The sequence below is a fragment of the Felis catus genome, chromosome X, assembly GCF_018350175.1.
Source record: "Felis catus isolate Fca126 chromosome X, F.catus_Fca126_mat1.0, whole genome shotgun sequence".
Lineage (NCBI taxonomy): Eukaryota > Metazoa > Chordata > Mammalia > Carnivora > Felidae > Felis > Felis catus.
The window spans coordinates 47,277,522-47,294,701 of record NC_058386.1 but is presented as its reverse complement, the minus strand read 5'-3'; the positions used below and the strand labels follow the sequence as shown (position 1 = coordinate 47,294,701).

Here is a 17,180-nt window from a genome sequence, read left to right as displayed (position 1 = left end):
ATCCTTAATTTTTCATGAAGTGGTTTTAAAGATGTAGCCAGACTTTCATATTAGAAAAGTACTTTTGATGTCTGGAGTGTACATGTGGAAGGGGATTAGAAGATGCCAGGCAGGACACAGCCAAGAAACCAGGTCCTATGCCTAGTGAGCAGTTTATGGGACTGCACCACAGCAGCAGCCTTGGAGACTATAGGACAGACAGGAAAAGTGGGAATGGAAGGTGAAAGAAAGGGGTAACTCACACTGATTGAGCAGCTAGTGGATCAAGGATTGTGCTGGGCACTTTACATGTCACCTCAGTTACTGATGAGAACCCAGACTGATAATTATCTCCACATAAAATGGAAAAGAAAATGGATTAAAGAAAAACAAATTGCCTTCCTTTCTCACACTTGTCATTCCAGCAACAGGGAGCTATTTATGCTTTCTTATATGTTCCATACTGTTACACACACATCACCCTTAATCCTCTGAGGCCCAGCACCTCCTTGAAGAAACCTTCCTTAACAGCCCCCACCCAAATTGCAGGCTGGGGCAGGTCTCTTCTTCTGGGCTTCTCAGCCCTATTTTCACTCTGTCACAGTACTGATCCCCCTGTACCGTCCCTATCTCCCCTCCTAGACCATGAGCTCCTTGAGGGTATGGTCCTCTCTAAGCCCCAGGTTCCTAGCACAGAGTCTGGAAAGTATTAGTTAACTGTTGAACAAATAAACTCAGGCTATATGACTCGCCTAAGGTCACACAAAAAGTTAAGGACCAGAGGTTCAAACCCAGGTCTGCCTGACGCCAAAATAACTTGCTTGTTACCACTCCAGTTGGTTTTGGTTGGCCTGCCTAACCCAACATTTTTCTTTTCTCCCCCCAAGGACTGAGGAGGAGAAGAAAGACTGGGTCCAGGTAACATCCAAGAAAGCTTTGTGGTAGGGGGCTGGAGGAATATTAATAGGTCTCCTTGGGGTTGGAGGATTCTCCCCTAAAACTCATGTCAGACCAGAATGGGCCTAGACACCTGCTTTCCAACAAATTTTACCATCCCAGTTTTACAGATAGGCAAACTGAGGTCCAAAGGTTAAATGTAAACTCACAAATTCTTCCTTTAGAAAGCTGGCTCCGCTGAGGGTATAACCCCAAGGAGTTAAGCCCTGTAAAATCTTAAGCCAAGACAATGGCCGGGAAGACCTTCTGAGGTTTTTCAACCACTGATCGCCTCCCCCATTTCATAAATATAAGAACAGAGACTTGGATTTGGGTTGAGGCTTGCTCAAGGTCATGTGCCTAGCAAGGGGTAGAGGTAGACCTAGAAGCCAACTTTTCTGATTTCAGGCTGTCATAGGAAGGTGAGGGTGGAAATGCGTGGGTTGTGAGGTGACCTGACCTCTTATTTTTTACAACCTCCTTCACAGGCCATCAACTCCACTCTTTTGAAGCATGAACAGACGCTGGAGACCTTCAAACTGTTGAACTCAACAAACAGGGAAGATGAAGACACACCCCCTAACTCTCCAGTAAGAGTCCCCACCCCTTCCCCTGCACTGGGACCCCTTCCAGGCCTCCAAGTTCCCACTTTATCTTGAAATGATCCTTGCCCCTTCCCAGAGAGTAAAGACCAGAGAGGCAGTACATGACCTCGGAAGTACAATCTTCTGTTAGTATGGCCACAGAGAAATTGTTGGGAAAACCTAGGCCCAGAAAGTAAAAATGACTTGTCTTCAGTAGCACAGTAAGGTAGGGGCAAAGCAAGGATTCATAGGCAGGTCTTCTGAATGTATCTGCTGCCTCCAATGATGATCCAAGCCTTGGGGCAGTGGGCAGGGGCTGGCTGGACTGGGCTGGGGAGTAGTCGTGTCTGACCTGGGACCTGGCCCTCTCTCCAGAACGTGGATCTTGGGAAGCGGGCACCTACACCCATCCGGGAAAAGGAGGTCACCATGTGCATGCGCTGCCAGGAGCCCTTCAATTCCATCACCAAACGCAGGCACCACTGCAAGGCCTGCGGGCATGTGAGTTTTGGCAGACAGGGGCAGAGCTAGGGAGGGGACAGGCTGACAGTCCAAAGGCCCACTTCTGAGTGGGTTACCTTCCAAGTTAGGGGAGGCTATGAGTCCACTGTGGGAGTTGGTACACTGAAGGGAAAGACCTGCGGGAACCAGGCTGTTTTTGCCCACTTGCCACCCCAGGTGGTTTGTGGGAAGTGCTCCGAGTTCCGGGCCCGTCTCATCTATGACAACAACCGCTCCAACCGTGTGTGCACTGACTGCTACGTGGCCTTGCATGGGGTTCCTGGGAGCAGCCCAGCCTGCAGCCAGCATACACCCCAGCGCCGGAGGTCCATCCTGGAGGTAAGAGCCAGGTCCCTGACTAACACCCCCACACTGGACCACATGGGCTCCAGTCACCCACCCAGTGTGACTGATGCCTAGGCATCTCTGAAATGCCAGGGTGCCTTGTGCATCCACTAAGCAAGTGACACAGGCTTGGAGTGAGTAAAATGAGTGCAAGAATGAATGAAAAACTAACTTTTATTTAAGTGCTTTAAATATTTAATCCTCACAGCAACCAATCTATCCATGCTATTACTGTCCATGTGTTGCAAATGAGGAAACCGAGGCCCAGGGAGTTATTTGCCCAAGTTACACAGCCAGTGAGTGGCAGAGCTAGGATGGTTTTTCAATGAACAAATTACCTTTTCTTATTATAAAGTAGAATATGTGCACTGAAGAAAATTAGACAATATAAACAAAATAAAAACACCATATTCCTTCTACCCACTGGATTACCATTGTTAATAGTTATGCTGTAGCATGCACATACACACATTTTTGGTTTTGTTTTTTAACCAAATTGAGGTATTTAACACTTAAAGAATGCTTACTCTATGCTAGGCACTATTCCAAGCACTTTGCATTAACTCAATCCTTACAACATGCCTATATGCTCTCCTTCCAAGTCGATACATTTTCATCTAGAGCTGGGATCCTGAGCCAGACTGCCTTACCCAGCTCCCCAGTCCCCTTCACCACAATGCTAAGTTGCCTCTTGTTAAATGTGAGGAATGAATGTATGATGAAAGATGAAAAAAAAAGGTGAGGTGAAAATGCGTAAATGACTTGAGAAATAAATGAACCGAGGGAAGAAGGAATGCCTGACTGGCATTTAGTGCCCCTGCTGAGAGTTGTACACCCCTCCCTCCCTCCCACCAACTGTTAAAAGGCAGCAGCCATGGTGGGAGTTCAGCAAACAAGGCCTGGCTTTCCATCTCGATTCTAACTCACTGGGGGTGGGGGGCACTGGGAAAACACTCCTGCCATCTGAGCTTCAGCTTTATCAGTCCCCATGCTGAGGGGGTGTCAAAGCCATGAGGAGCCAGTCCAGGCCTTCTATCAACACTGATGTCCCCCATGTCTCTGGCCACAGAAACAGGCCTCAGTGGCTGCGGAGAACAGCGTCATCTGCAGCTTCCTACACTACATGGAGAAAGGTGGGAAAGGCTGGCACAAGGCATGGTTCGTGGTCCCTGAGAACGAACCCTTGGTGCTGTACATCTATGGAGCCCCTCAGGTGTGCATCCTATTCCTTCAGGTCCTTTCAGCCACCTGGCAAAACCAGGATGCTTCTCTTCCCCTTCAGTCCTTGACCTCTCCTTGGCCTTGGGGGATTGGGTGAGCCTAAGGGAAAATCAGAACCCCTACCCTTGTGAGAAAAAGACCAACTAGAGACAAGGAGCGATTGTGGGCCAACATGTGTAGGGAAAAGTGGGGTGAGTGGCGAGGCTAGCTTCCTGGAGGAAGTCAGAGTGGAGGCTAGGCACTTCTAGGTCCAGTTTGGAATGGGGAAGAACATGCAGATGGAGGCAATAGTCTAGATGAAGGCCTGCAAACATTATCTGGTATATGCTAAAGAGACTACCCCAGCTGGTTTTGGTTGTGGGAGGAAACAGGTATTTGATCCAGCCTGCATGCTAGCCTCAGTTGACATTTTTCTGTTGCTGTCATTGGAGCCATGGAAGGTTCCTGAGCAGGGGAAGGAAAAGAGGGGTTCAGCAGTTACAAAACTAGTGAGAAGCCCAGCCCCAAGGTGATCTCAGCTCTGTCCTGTTCCCTAGGATGTGAAAGCCCAGCGCAGCTTGCCCCTCATTGGCTTTGAGGTGGGGCCTCCTGAGGCAGGGGAGCGGCCTGACCGAAGGCACGTCTTCAAGATCACCCAGAGCCACCTGAGCTGGTACTTCAGCCCTGAGACAGAGGAGCTGCAGCGGCGCTGGATGGCAGTGCTTGGTCGGGCAGGCCGTGGGGACACGTTCTGCCCAGGGCCCACACTGTCTGAGGACAAGGAGATGGAGGAGGCACCGGTGGCAGCTTCAGGAGCCACTGCTGAACCCTCTGAAGCTCCCCAGACCCGAGACAAGACCTAGAGGGTTTGGGGGGAACTGGGGCCCCCTCCCCCACACTCTAACTGCCCATGTCCAGTTGGGGGCCCCAGGCCCCTCCCTCCCAGCTCAGTCAATACTTGAACTCCCATCATGGGCACTTTCAATCCCCAGTGCTGGGTCTTGGGTTTTTTAATTCTTTTCACAAAACATGGGCTTTTAAAAAATAATTCCTACAGTGATGTTAATTTTTTTTAAATCCCTGTCCCCAGGGAGGGTGGGAGCTGTTGCTAGACCCCCTTGAATTAGGCTGTTTTTCCCTCATCCCCTCAACACCCTACAGATCCTGCCTCCACCCAATTCCCCCCAAAGCACTGGAGGCAGGAGATCTGGATTCAAGTGCCAGCTCTGCCACTGACCCCACGGCCCTGGCCCACCCGTGCCCCCTCAGCTAGTATCTTCACACATATGTTACGTGGGGTGGTGACAAGACCCCTCCTGCCTTTCCCATGGCTTACAGCTTCTACCCGGACCCAAGGCTACCCAGTATTTTATCGTCCAGACCCATGGCAGGGCCACAGGGCAGGACGGGAATGGGGGGAGAACAATGGATACTCTTGGTTTTGTTTTTTTAAAAAAATACAGTTTATTTCGGGCTTACGGAAACTTTCAGAGTGCTGCTGTGCTCCATTTGTCCAACTGTTTGTTCAAAGTAACAGGCTGCTAGGGTGGGCCCAGAAACCTCTCCCTTGCTGAGCTTTGAGGCCCAGCTCCTATAAGGCTGATTCCAAGGCTATTCACAGGTCAAGCCACAGATTAAACAATAAGGTACTATTTATTGAGGTTTTAAGCCTCATCTCTGGACTTGGAGAAGAGTATGGAAAGAGGCTGGAGGAGACAGAAAACAAAGCCCAGGTCCCCCAAACTCACCACCTACCCCAAATCTTAGACTTCCTGAAGGAACCCAGGGCTGGAGGCTGGGCTGCAGGAAGGGAGTGTTCCTGGGAGGTTCCAATTTCTGGGCAGGGGTACAGAATTGTTCTGTGTTATGGGGGTGGGGAACAGAGGGAAAAGAGGGAGAAGTACCATAGCTATTTTCGTTCACATCTTCACCTCATCTCGCTTCTGGTCTGCACATTTATCTCACCACTCCTGACCCAGCAGGAGTACTGGTCCTCTCCTTCACAAATCCACCTGGCTATTGTCAACCAGTATTTAGTTTCTCCTCCAGTAACACCCACACCCACTCATCCCTCCCTCTTCATACTGACTGTACCCAAGAATGTGCTAGCAAACCAGGCCTCATAGTGCAGCCAGTAACTTAAGGCCCAAGGGAGTGTGATGAACCAGGTCCCACTACCTCAAGAGCAAGGACCCTAAAGCTCTTCTTCCACTAGAGGAAACTGGACAGGGGAACTGGGAGAGGGTGGAGATGGGGCAACCAGTCCAGAAGTCCACAACCCTCCCCCAAACCCCTACAAACAAGTGTCAAAACAACTAGCAAGCAAGGGCCCAAACCATTTCCAGCCCTACTCATTTCTTTCTCCGGACAATGGTCCAGCCATCCTCCACTATATCCTCTTCTTTAATAGTCTGGGAGTCTGGACCAGAGGATTCAGGCTGGAGGCAAACCCCATCTGTAGCTGCCCCATCATTCATAGCTGTGACCTGGAGGAGAAATATAGGAGAGAGCTAAATACACCTCCTGGCTGTGGCCACTGGAGACCCAGGCTCTCCCAGCTTTGCCAGGATTGGCTGTGTGACCTTAGGAAAGTTCCCTGGCCTCTCTGGATAATACAACCCCACCCCCATCATTTTCCTGTGAAACTAACTGATTTCCCAGAAAACTAAAGACATCACATCTCCCAACCCAAAGGGCACCCCCTTCACCTCCATCTCCTCCACGCTGTCCGCGTCATCCTCATCTGTCTCTCTGGCTGTTGTAACTGCAGTGGCTCTGACCTTGCACTTTCTTTGGGTGATGTGGGAGGCCATCTCCTTCAGAGCAGCCCCATCACCCCTCTGGAAGTGGTGGAACATGGTCTGTAGCTGCTGGCTCACCTACCAAGAAAACATTCAATCAGCTTGGATTTTTAAAGAACCTACAATACAACCAGCCCATGTTTGCAACAAGAGTAGGGAGGGGCTTGGAATTTTCCAGAAAAGAACAGGGCATTCTTCCCCCAGGAGTTCACTAATGAAGGAACCATATATGAAGGGCTCAGGTAAGGGCCTGAATAATGGAAGGAAGGCTTTCTAGCAAGGAAGATACTAGAACTGGGTTTGAAAGATGGGAGAGGTAAAAGGGAAGTCCATCCCAGCAGGAATTGATGGGCAGTAATGCAGGGGTGGAAATATACCTGGCCTGACTTGCCCTTGGGATGGGGGTGAAGAACAGACCTGGATGAGAATGATGTATGGAGAGAAATAAAAGAGAAGGGGCAGTGTTTGGAAAGACCTGAAAGACTAGACTTTTTCCTTTAGGCAAAAGGGAGTCACAGAAGGTTCTTCTTCAGGACTCCAGAAAGTATTGGTTAGAGCCAAGAGTCTTGGCCTAAAAACAGGGAGAAGAAAGACCAGGTAGGAAAATGGTAGTTGTGTCCATGATATGCTCACCTGGGGCAGACTCCCATCCTCCACAACAGTATCAAATTCGTTCATCATGAGCTCCCCGAGGAAGTCTTCCACCTCATCTAGCTCCAAGTCAGCTGAGTAGGAAAGGAAAGACCAGCCAACTGAATCAATCACTCCTGCCCACTACTATTCAATACCTACTTCTTAGGTCCATATCTGATTGGTGGGTAAAGGTCCAAACAGTGAGACTTTTATTCACTGAAGTGCTCTGTACTCCAAGTTTTAACATGATTTAAAACAACCACCAGGGGCGCCTGGGTGGCTCAGTTGGTCCAACTTCGGCTCAGGTCATGATATCAAGGTCTGTTGAGTTTGAGCCCCTCGTTGGGCTCTGTGCTGACAGCTCAGAGCCTGGAGCCTGCTTCTGATTCTGTGTCTCCCTCTCCCTCTGCTCCTCCCCTGCTCATGCTCTATCTCTCTCTGTCTCTTAAAAATAAACACTAAAAAAAATTTAAAAACAAACACTAAATATAAATACCTAATTTCCAAACTCCTGCGTCCTACCAAACAGCATCCCAACCACACTGACCCTCTTTCATCTGACCTATTTTAACAGGCCTCCTCTCTGTGATCTTAAGCAAGTTACTTGTCTCTGTACCTCTGTCTTCTCATCTCAAAGTGGGGCAAATAGTGGCCTTCTTAGAGGTGTGTTATGAGGAGTCACCTAAATAATGCCTAGCATATGGGAGACCGATAATACATGTTAATTTCCATCACTCAAGGGCTGAAGTTTTCAAAATATAGAGAGCCTTCACAACTGTGGTTCCACTGACAGTGAGGGCCACAGACCAAGGGGATAGTAAGAGGAAATGGATGTTAAGTACTTCCAATGATGAAATCATCACAGCCTTCACATCAACATCCTACTGTGTGATTTTGGCTAATCCCTCCCCTCTAGGCTTCAGTTACCTTTGGAGCCCATGCTCTTCTTTTTCGGAATTAGAGAACTATTCAAGAGTCTTCCACAAAGCTCCTCACTCTCTCTTTCCTCTGGCAGAGTTCATTCACTCCCTTGACTTTTCCTACCACTCTAATCTAATATCCCCCAAAGCTTTCTCTCTACTTGTTTTACAGATGCCTCAGGCCCTCCATATCCAAAGCCAGACTCATCACCTTACCCTCCAAACCTACTTCTCATCCTCCAAGGTTCCTCTATTCCATGAAAGGCACCTAATCCACCCAGCGACTCAAACCAGAAACCTGCCTCCTTTTCTCTCCCTCTCCACACTCAAACAATCTCCAAGGCCCTAATCCACCCCTTCTTTTCCATTACTATTGCCCCTGCCCTGGCTCAGACCTCATCATTTTCTAGACAGAAATAACCTTCTCATCAGTCTTTCCCTCTCTAGTCCATGCTCCACACTGATTATTTTCTGAACTTTCCAGCCAACAAATCCTATTACTCACCTTAGAAGCTTCCCATGAATTTTTATCACCTACTTCAGTGTTTCATATCCTGCTTCTGAGAAGTGACTGTCCTGCTGGTTTTTAAAGAAAGCTACCCATAGAAAGCTAACGGGGAAATAAGGTAAACAAGCTTTTTTTTTGTGGTTCTTATCTTTATCCAAGCCTTTATTACGTTAATGATTATTGTAACTCCTAAAGAGGAGCTGAAGAAAAGAGCTTTTCTCACATAATTTGACTGGAAAAGCTTTTTCTTCACTGAACATGTAACGGAACTATTCTTCCATAGCATGCATTCTGGAAAACACTGGCCTAACACACAAAACCAAAGGAATGTAGGGTCTTCCACGTCTTATCCTTTCCCTGGGGCCGCCCAACCCCCTTGCTTCATTCTCTACCACTCCTCCCCTTCTTATACCCACAAGTGCACACACACTCTTACTCTAATACTGAGCTCCCTGCCACTTCCCAAATATATAATCTTCTCATACCACAGACTTATTTGTGTGTTGCTCTCTTTGCCTCCCCCACCTAGTTAACTCCGGTTCATCCCTTTAAGACTCAGCCCAATCACTACCTCCCCTAACAATCTCCAAAAAAAAGCCTCCTCCTCAGTCTCATGCTACCGAAGCACCCTGAGCTCCTCTTTATTAGAACATCACCCTGTGTATAAATGCCTGTTTACTTAAATGGATCCATTACTAGATGGTAAACTTTCTTGAGAGGACTCTGCCTGATGTCATCTCCAAGATGAAAAACCTGAATAAAGAATTTTGTAAAAATCCTAATGTGCAAAAGGCCCTCTACAGAGTCCCTTATTTTTACATGACCTTCAATTCAAGACCCATCAAAGGTAGATCTTTGCTGTCCAAATAACCAAATATACCTACTGAGCACTTGAAATGTGGGTAGGCCAAGTTGAGATGTGCTAAAAGTGTAAAATACCTACCAGATTTTGAAAACTTAATACTAAAAGGGGATGTAAAATACCTCATTAATAATGTTTTATACTGATGACACGTTGAAATATTTCGGATATATAGAATTCAGTAACATTAACTTCATCTGCTTCTTTTCACTTTGTTACAGTGGCTGCCGGAAAATCTTAAATGACATGTGATTCACACTGTATTTTTATTGGATAGCGCTGGGGTGGATACTTTTATACCCATTTTAGGAATTAGGAAACTGAGTCTCAAGTAAAACAACTTGTCCAGAGTGATACCACGGGTCAACGGCACAGCCCGTAAGGCATCTCAACTCAAGATTCTGTCTCCAAAGCCTGTATTCAATCCACCTCGACCTTTGGTACCATCCCACAACTGTTCAAGAGGAAGAGATGCGGCCTCTCCAGGACCCGCCTCCTCCTCCCCACGCCCCCCACAAACAGGTCGCAGCGGCTCACATTCACTCACCGTTGCGGAAGAAGTACTCCTCCACTGCACCCCCCAGCCACTCGGCCTTCTCCTGGCTGTGCACGCCCCCGAAGCCATTCTCCACGGCGATCTGCGAACACAGGCCCAAGCCCACTATGTCAACCTGGAAGCCGGCCTGGGGTGGCGTAGGGCTGGCCGCTTATGCGGCCCAGTGGAGCCTCAGGCGCACTGTCCAGCCAACTCTTGTTCTGCCCCAGACCCTAAACTTTATCCCAGCCACGGCCCCACATACCTGCAAAGCCGGCCAGGCCTCCAGCGCCGCGCGGACGCCAGCCCCGAAAAGTGCTCGAGAATCTTCCCCCGCTCCGGCCATCATCAGGCTTCAGACCACGTGATACCCAGAAGGCCCAATCGCTGCGCAGTAGGGCCCAGGCCGAAGGAGCTAAAAGCCGAGTCGGAGAACGCAGATTTGCCTTTCGCTGACTTGGCAGCAAGACCAGAGCAATAGAAAAGGCTTTCAGAACAATGGATGACACCACTGCAGTTACTCATATGTAATAAATCATAGGAAGCCAGGAGTGGAGGACGAGAAGGGCCATGGGTTCTTGAAAGACGTGGGGAACTTTTTAAAGATACGGATTGCAGGCCTTGGTACAGAGGAATCAACCTCAGAGAGCATAGCCTTGAAATCTGTGTAAAACAAAACAAAACAAAAAAACACTCAACAACAGCAGAATATGCATTTTTCAGAAGTGCACATGGAACATTCTCGAGGACACACCATATGCTAAGTCATAAAGCAGGCCTCAATAGACTTAAAAGGATTGAAATCATGCAAAGTTTGTCCTCCCACCACAATGGAGTGAAATTAGAAATAAGTAACGAAGAAATTTGTGAAATTCACAAATAGGTGGAGATTAACACACTTCTAAATAACAAATGGGTCAAAGAAAAAAATTATGAGGGAAATTAGAAAACATCTTGAAATGAATGAAAACAAGAACACAGCACACCAAAATTTATTAAATGCAGCTAAAGCAATGCTTAAAGGGAATTTTATAGCTATAGACACCAATATTATAAAAGAAGGATCTAGGGGCCTGGGTGACTCAATCAGTTAAGCAAGCAGCTCTTGATTTTGATTCAGGTCATGATCTCATGGTTCATGAGTTCAAGAGCCCCACATCAGGCTCTGCACTGAAAGCATGGAGACTGCTTGGGATTCTCTCTCTCCCTCCCTCTCTCTCCCCCTCCCCTGTGCTCACTTTCTCTCTCTCTCTCTCTCTCTCTCTCTCTCTAACTCTCTCTCTAAATTAATAAGTAAACTTTAAAAAAAGATCTCAATGGGGCACCTGGCTGGCTCAGTTGGTTAAGTGTCCAACTCCTGATTTCAGCTGAGATAATGATCTACAGTTAGTGGGATCCAGCCGCACATCGGGCTCTGTGCTGCTGGCGTGGAGACTGCTTGAGATTCTCTCTCTCTCCCCCTCTGGCTGCCCATCCCCTGCTCATGCTCTCTCTCTCTCTCTCTCAAAATAAATAAATAAAACTTAAAAAAATTCAAGTTAATAACCTAACTTTTCATCTTAGGAAACTGGAAAAAGAAGTAATCCCAAAGCAAGCAGAAGGAAGGAAATAACAAAGACTGTACAGAAGACACATGGAATCGAAAATAGAAAAACAATAGAGAAAATCAGTGAAACAAAAGTCAGTCATTTGAAAAGATCAACAAAATTGACAAATGTTTAGGTAGATTGACTAAAGAGAGACAGCTGACAGCTTGGAGCCTGGAGCCTGCTTTGGATTCTGTGTCTCCCTCTCTCTCTGCTCCTCCTCCACTTGCACTCTGTCTCTCTCTGTCTCTCAAAAATAAATAAACATCTAAAATTTTTTTAAAAAGAAGAGGAAATTAGGGCATAGAGGGAGACAAAGATGCACAGAGAGATGACTATGTGAACACAGAAGGTAGATATCTGCAAGCCAAAGACAAAGGCCTCAGAAGAAACCAAATCTGCTGACATCTTGAACTAGAATTTTGAGAAAATAAATTTTTGTTGTTAAAGCCATCAGTCTCTGGTATTTCATTATGGCAGCCCTAGCAAACTAATACAGTTGCACAATGCTGTAAATATACTAAAAAGCCATTGAATTTTACACTTTAAATGGGTGAAACTTATGATATATAAATAATATCTCAATAAAGCTGTTTTTAGAGAAGTAGTATAGGGGCACCTGGGTGGCTCAATCAGTTGAGCATCCAATTCTTGGTTTCAGCTCATGTCATGCTCTCACAGTTTCATGAGTTCGAGCCCCACATCAGGCTCTGCACTGACAGCATGGAGCCTTCTTGGGATTCTCTCTCTCTCCCTCTCTCTCTCTCTGCCCCTCCTCCACTCACACTATCTCTGTCTCTCTCAAAATAAATAAACTTAAAAAAAGAAAGTAGTATAGATGATTCCCTCTCACAGTAAGGGTTGCAAACTTTGGACTAGACCATGTAAACAAACAGCAATGACACTTCTGTGCCTGGCCCTGTGCTGACTGCTACTGAGTCATGGGGTTTGATCAGATGCCTAAGGAGTTTACAGTGTGTCATGCAAGATTGACCAAGGACCCCAGATAATGATCAGTACTCTGGGTTAATCTAGGTTTTGAAGGGCCTGTAGCAGATAGAATTTCACAAACTCTTTAAGAGAAATAGTACAAATTAGGTATGAAAGCATTGCTTTGTATTATAAAAGAAACCACAAATTTTGCAAATTACACTATTTTTTAGAGAGATGAGGGAGGAGAGAGAGAGAGAAAGAGAGAGAGAAAGAAAGAGAGAGAGAGAATCCCAAGCAGGCTCCTCACTCCCACAACCCTGGGATCATGACCTGAGCCAAAATCAAGAGCTGGATGCTCAACTGATTGAATCATCCAGGTGCCCCCAAATCGCAAAAAAAAAAACTTTAAAACTGACAAATACCATAAACACCCTCAAATCCAAAAAGATAAAAAAAAAGTTTAATAATTGTCTAATTCACCTCTACACTAATTGTCTTTCACTACAGGCTCCTTGATATCCTCTTCTAAATAAATATGATTTATTTTATAATAACATTTTCTAGAGAAAAAAACAAAAAATTCAGTTGAATTCAATGTCATTCAGTTGATGAAAAAAATTGTTATTGGTAGTTTGGAAAAGTTTCAACTTCGCAACTTATTAGTAATGTAAATTTTCAGATTGTTGTCAGATAGAAACCTCTATCTAGTTTCTTTTACATGTGAGCTGTAAAATTTCAGGATATTTTAACTGTTCTTGTGTAGTGATAAATCTTCAAATCTCCTCAAATTGACAATGCTCAATAACCAGAGACTCAGAAGTGACCTGTCGAAGTATGGGATGCTGAGGCTTAAGTTTTGTTAGTTCTATGATAAATCCATCTCTGCAATGTTAGAGAAGGGAGCACAGAGGCTCATGAGAGTCCAGCAGAGGGGGCCCCTGACCCAGCTTCAGGGATCAAGCTTTCAGAGATGATGCTTGAGCTAATTCTTAAGTGTTTAAATGGAATTTTGTCAGGTGGTGCGGTATTTGTGTGCATGAGATTGTGGAATGTGTTACCAAAGGAGGAGGAGGAGGAGGAGGAAGAAGAAGAAGAAGAAAGAGGAGGAGGAGGAGGAGGAGGAGGAGGAGAAGAAGGAGATTTTCATGCTGAGGAAAGAATGTATATACAAAGACACAGAGGCAGGAAACAACATGGTGTGTAATGATAAGCACGAGCATTCCCAAACTGATAACTTCAGGAGGTGAAAGCTCCTATGGAGCTACAGAAACTCATTCCAACAGACTCAACAACTTAAACTGAGTTCAAAGAAGCCCAAATGAAGATACTGAGATTAAGCACCTCTGCATGAGTTTCCAGGGTCTAAGGCCTCAACTGTACATGGAGAGAGTAGTTAAGATTCTGGTCATCACTTCCTGTGTGTTGTGGGGTTTTTTCCCACACCACCAAGCAATTCTCTGACATCAGCTGTGTGTCCTCCAATTCAACTCACTTCTTATACTACCTACCTGGAAATACCCTCTGATCCCACAGGTTAAGGGTTCAGTCTTACAAAACTGCCCCCGCCATGTCCTATGCCAATCACAAGTCCAGATTGTCACCAGTACTTCTGACCAAATGGCTTTATACAGGAGGGTACAACCCCCTCCTCAGGTTCAATTACTTTGCTAGAGCAGCTCACAGAACTCAGAGGAACATTTTACTTACTAGATTATCAGTTTAGGGACACCTGGCTGTCTCAGTCCAAAGAGCATGCAACTCTTGATCTCGGGGTCATGAGTTGGAGCCCCACACTGGGTGTAAATATTACTTAAAAGTAAATAAATAAATAATCTTTACAAAAAGTTTAGATTTGGGCACCTGGGTGGCTCAGTCGGTTAAAGGTCCAATTTCAGCTCAGGTCATGGTCCCACAGTTCGTGAGTTTGAGCCCCACATCAGGTGAGCTCAAGCCCCACTTCAAGTGAACGCGAGCCCCACTTCAAGATTCTCTCTCCCTCTCTCTCCTTCTCTCTCTGCCCCTCGTGGAATTTTCTCTCTCTCTCTCTCTGCCCCTTGTTCACTCACGCACGCTCTCTCTCTCTCTTTCTCTCTCTCAAAAATAATAAAATAGGGGCGCCTGGGTGGCTCAGTCAGTTGATCATCCAACTTCAGCTCAGGTCATGATCTCACTGTTTGTGAGTTCCAGCCCCACATTGGGCTCTGTGCTGACAGCTCAGACCCTGGAGCCTGCTTTGGATTCTGTGTCTCCCGATCTCTCTGTCCCTCCCCCGCTCTCTGCTCTCCCAAAAATAAATAAATATTTTTAAAAATAATAATAATAAAATAAAATAATAAAATAATTTTTTTAAGTTTAGATTATCAGTTTGTTACAAAAGGATATAATTCAGGAACAGCCAGATGGAAGAGTTGCATAGTGCAAGGTGTGTGGGAAGGAGCAAGGAGCTTTTATGCTCTCTGTGAATCTCCATGTGATCATCAACCCAGAAGCTCTCCAACAGGGTTTTTAATGGAGGCTTCATTACATAAGCATGATTGATTAGATCATTGGAAATTGGTGATTTTTTGTTGTTTAGTTTTTATTTCATAATCATAAACTTAACTCTGCAATCCAGCTAGACTTGGAGGGGAGTAAGGCAAATATGGAACCCATAGAGCACAAAGGTTATAGGATATTTCGAGCAGATGGGCGTGAAAGTGTGCTCTCCTGAGCTATAAAAGGAATGGTTTGGTAGTTAAGATAAAACACAGGTCAAATTTATTAGATTTGTCCACAGTCAGCAATGGTGATCTTCTTGCTGGTCTTGCCATTCCTGGACCCCAAGTGCTCCATGGCTCTAGAATATTCATGCCCTCTTTCACCTTGCCAAAGACCACATGCTTGCCATCCAGCCAGTCGGTCTTGGCCATGCAGATGAAAACTAGGAACTGTTCATGTTGGGTCCAACATTTGCCATGGACAAGGTGCCAGGACCTGTATGATTCAAGATGAAATTCTCATCATCAAATTTCTCCCCATAGATAGACTTGCCACCAGTGTCATTATGGTGTGTGAAGTTGCTACCCTGGCACATAAATCCTGGAATAATCCTGTAAAAGCAGGAAGCTTTATAACCAAATATTTTCTCCCCAGTGCTCAGAGCATGAAAGTGTTCTGCTGTCTTTGGAACTTTGTCTACAAACAGCTCCCATCTGTTAAAACAGCTTTATGTCACGTCTTGGTTTCCAGGTCCCTTACCCTGAAGGAGACAGGGCCCAAGGGCGCACCATCCATGACAATGTCAAAGAACATGGTGGGGTTGACAATGGATGGGTGGTGTAGGTATCTCTGGGGAAGCAGCAGCGTCTGCAATACCATTGGTGATTGAACACAACCTCCAGCCCCTCTCCCCTCCCAGGAGGTCAAGGGGTGGATTGAAAGTCAGAACCTTCCAATCACAGGTTTGGCTCTACAGACAACCAGCCCCCATCCTTTGTTTCCTAGGGGCTTTCCAAAAGTCACCTCACTAACATAGCAAAAGATACCTTTTACCATTCTAATCACTTAGGAAATTACAAAGATTTTAGGAGTTCTGTGCCAGGAACAGGGTCAAGGACCAAATATATATTTCTTATAAAAAATGACAATATCACAGTAGGTCTTCTAGAAATCCCCACATTTGGAACCCCAGTCTGGAGTCCAACAAACCAAGACCTCTAAATGAACCCTGAGATTTAGCCTTGAGACTGAAGTCCAAAATTGAGTATAAGTGACAGATCACTTTTTCTGTGCCTGGAGCCCATCTGACAATCTGGTGAAGTCAATATATCCTTTCCCAGATTAATGTTTTTAAATGCATAAAATAAAATCTAGGATTATAAAGGAAACCAATTATATTTAAATATAGTTATCAAAACATTACAAAAACTAATTGTAATATACATATTTCTTTATTAATACATTAAATACTATCCTCTACTAGCAGGTTAGCAGATTGAATGACTACTGTGATTTCAAATTATTGATGATTGTAAACAATATTTTAAGAGATCTGCCATGAAAAATATCTGTCTATTGGTGACAAAGTCACAGGTACTGCTAATACCACTGTGCTTGGGTGCCTACATTTATTATTTTTTTAATTTAAATTCAAATAGTTAACATCCAGTGTAGTATTGGTTTCAGAAGTAGAACCCAGTGATTCATCGCTTACATATAACACTCAGTGCTCATCCTAACAAGTGTCCTCCTTAATCCCAACATCCCCCCAGCAACCCTCCATTTGTTCTCTGTATTTAAGATTCTCTTATGGTTTGCCTCTCTCTCTGTTTTTCTTATTTTTCCTTCCTTTCCCCTATGTCATCTGTTGTGTTTCTTAAATTCCACATATGAGTGAAATCATGATATTTGTCTTTCTCTGACTTATTTCGCTTAGCATAACACACTCTAGTTCCATCCACACTGCTGCAAATGGCAAGATTTCATTCCTTTTGATCGCTGAGTAATATTCCATTGTGTATGTATGTGTATATATATATATGTATATGTATATATATTGCATTTTCTTTGTCCATTCATCAGTTGATGGACATTTGGGCTCTTTCCCAATAATTTGACTATTTTCAATAGTGCTGCTGTAAACATTGGGGTGAATGTGCCCTTTTGAATCGGCATTTTTGCATCTTTTGGATAAATACCTAGTAGTGCAATTCCAGGGTCATAGGATAGTTCTAGTTTTAATTTTTTGAGGAAACTCCATACTGTTTTCCAGAGTGGCTGCACCAGTATGCATTCCACCAACAGTGCAAAAGGGTTCCCCTTTCTCTGCATTCTTGACAACATCTGCTGTATCCTGAGCTGTTAATTTTAGCCATTCTG

At 45.2% G+C, this 17,180-nt stretch overlaps 2 protein-coding genes and 1 pseudogene across 3 annotated transcripts in view; 1 reads left to right on the top strand and 2 right to left on the bottom strand.

Annotated features, from left to right (window-relative positions):
• The window catches only part of FGD1 (FYVE, RhoGEF and PH domain containing 1), a 42,213-nt gene extending 37,184 nt beyond the window's left edge, over positions 1-5,029 (top strand). Inside the window, exons 13-18 of one of the 2 annotated variants that reach the window (XM_004000549.6) lie at positions 867-897; positions 1,404-1,505; positions 1,875-2,000; positions 2,178-2,339; positions 3,415-3,558; positions 4,103-5,029. In XM_004000549.6, coding sequence (XP_004000598.2) covers positions 867-897; positions 1,404-1,505; positions 1,875-2,000; positions 2,178-2,339; positions 3,415-3,558; positions 4,103-4,408 — 871 coding nt within the window. In that variant the 3' untranslated portion in view covers positions 4,409-5,029. The remainder of the gene's footprint in view (positions 1-866; positions 898-1,403; positions 1,506-1,874; positions 2,001-2,177; positions 2,340-3,414; positions 3,559-4,102) is intronic. The other variant, XM_011291756.4, reaches the window with a different exon arrangement.
• Positions 5,030-5,179: 150 nt separating this feature from the next.
• Positions 5,180-10,229, bottom strand: TSR2 (TSR2 ribosome maturation factor). The gene is made up of 5 exons (XM_004000546.6): positions 10,070-10,229; positions 9,817-9,907; positions 6,980-7,071; positions 6,254-6,424; positions 5,180-6,031 (listed from the first exon to the last, which is right to left on the bottom strand). Exons 1-5 carry the CDS (start codon positions 10,151-10,153, stop codon positions 5,897-5,899), a joined length of 573 nt encoding a protein of 190 aa, XP_004000595.1. The 5' UTR covers positions 10,154-10,229; the 3' UTR covers positions 5,180-5,896.
• Positions 10,230-15,083: 4,854 nt separating this feature from the next.
• On the bottom strand, positions 15,084-15,680 carry LOC109496327 (annotated as a pseudogene).
• Positions 15,681-17,180: the final 1,500 nt, after the last annotated feature.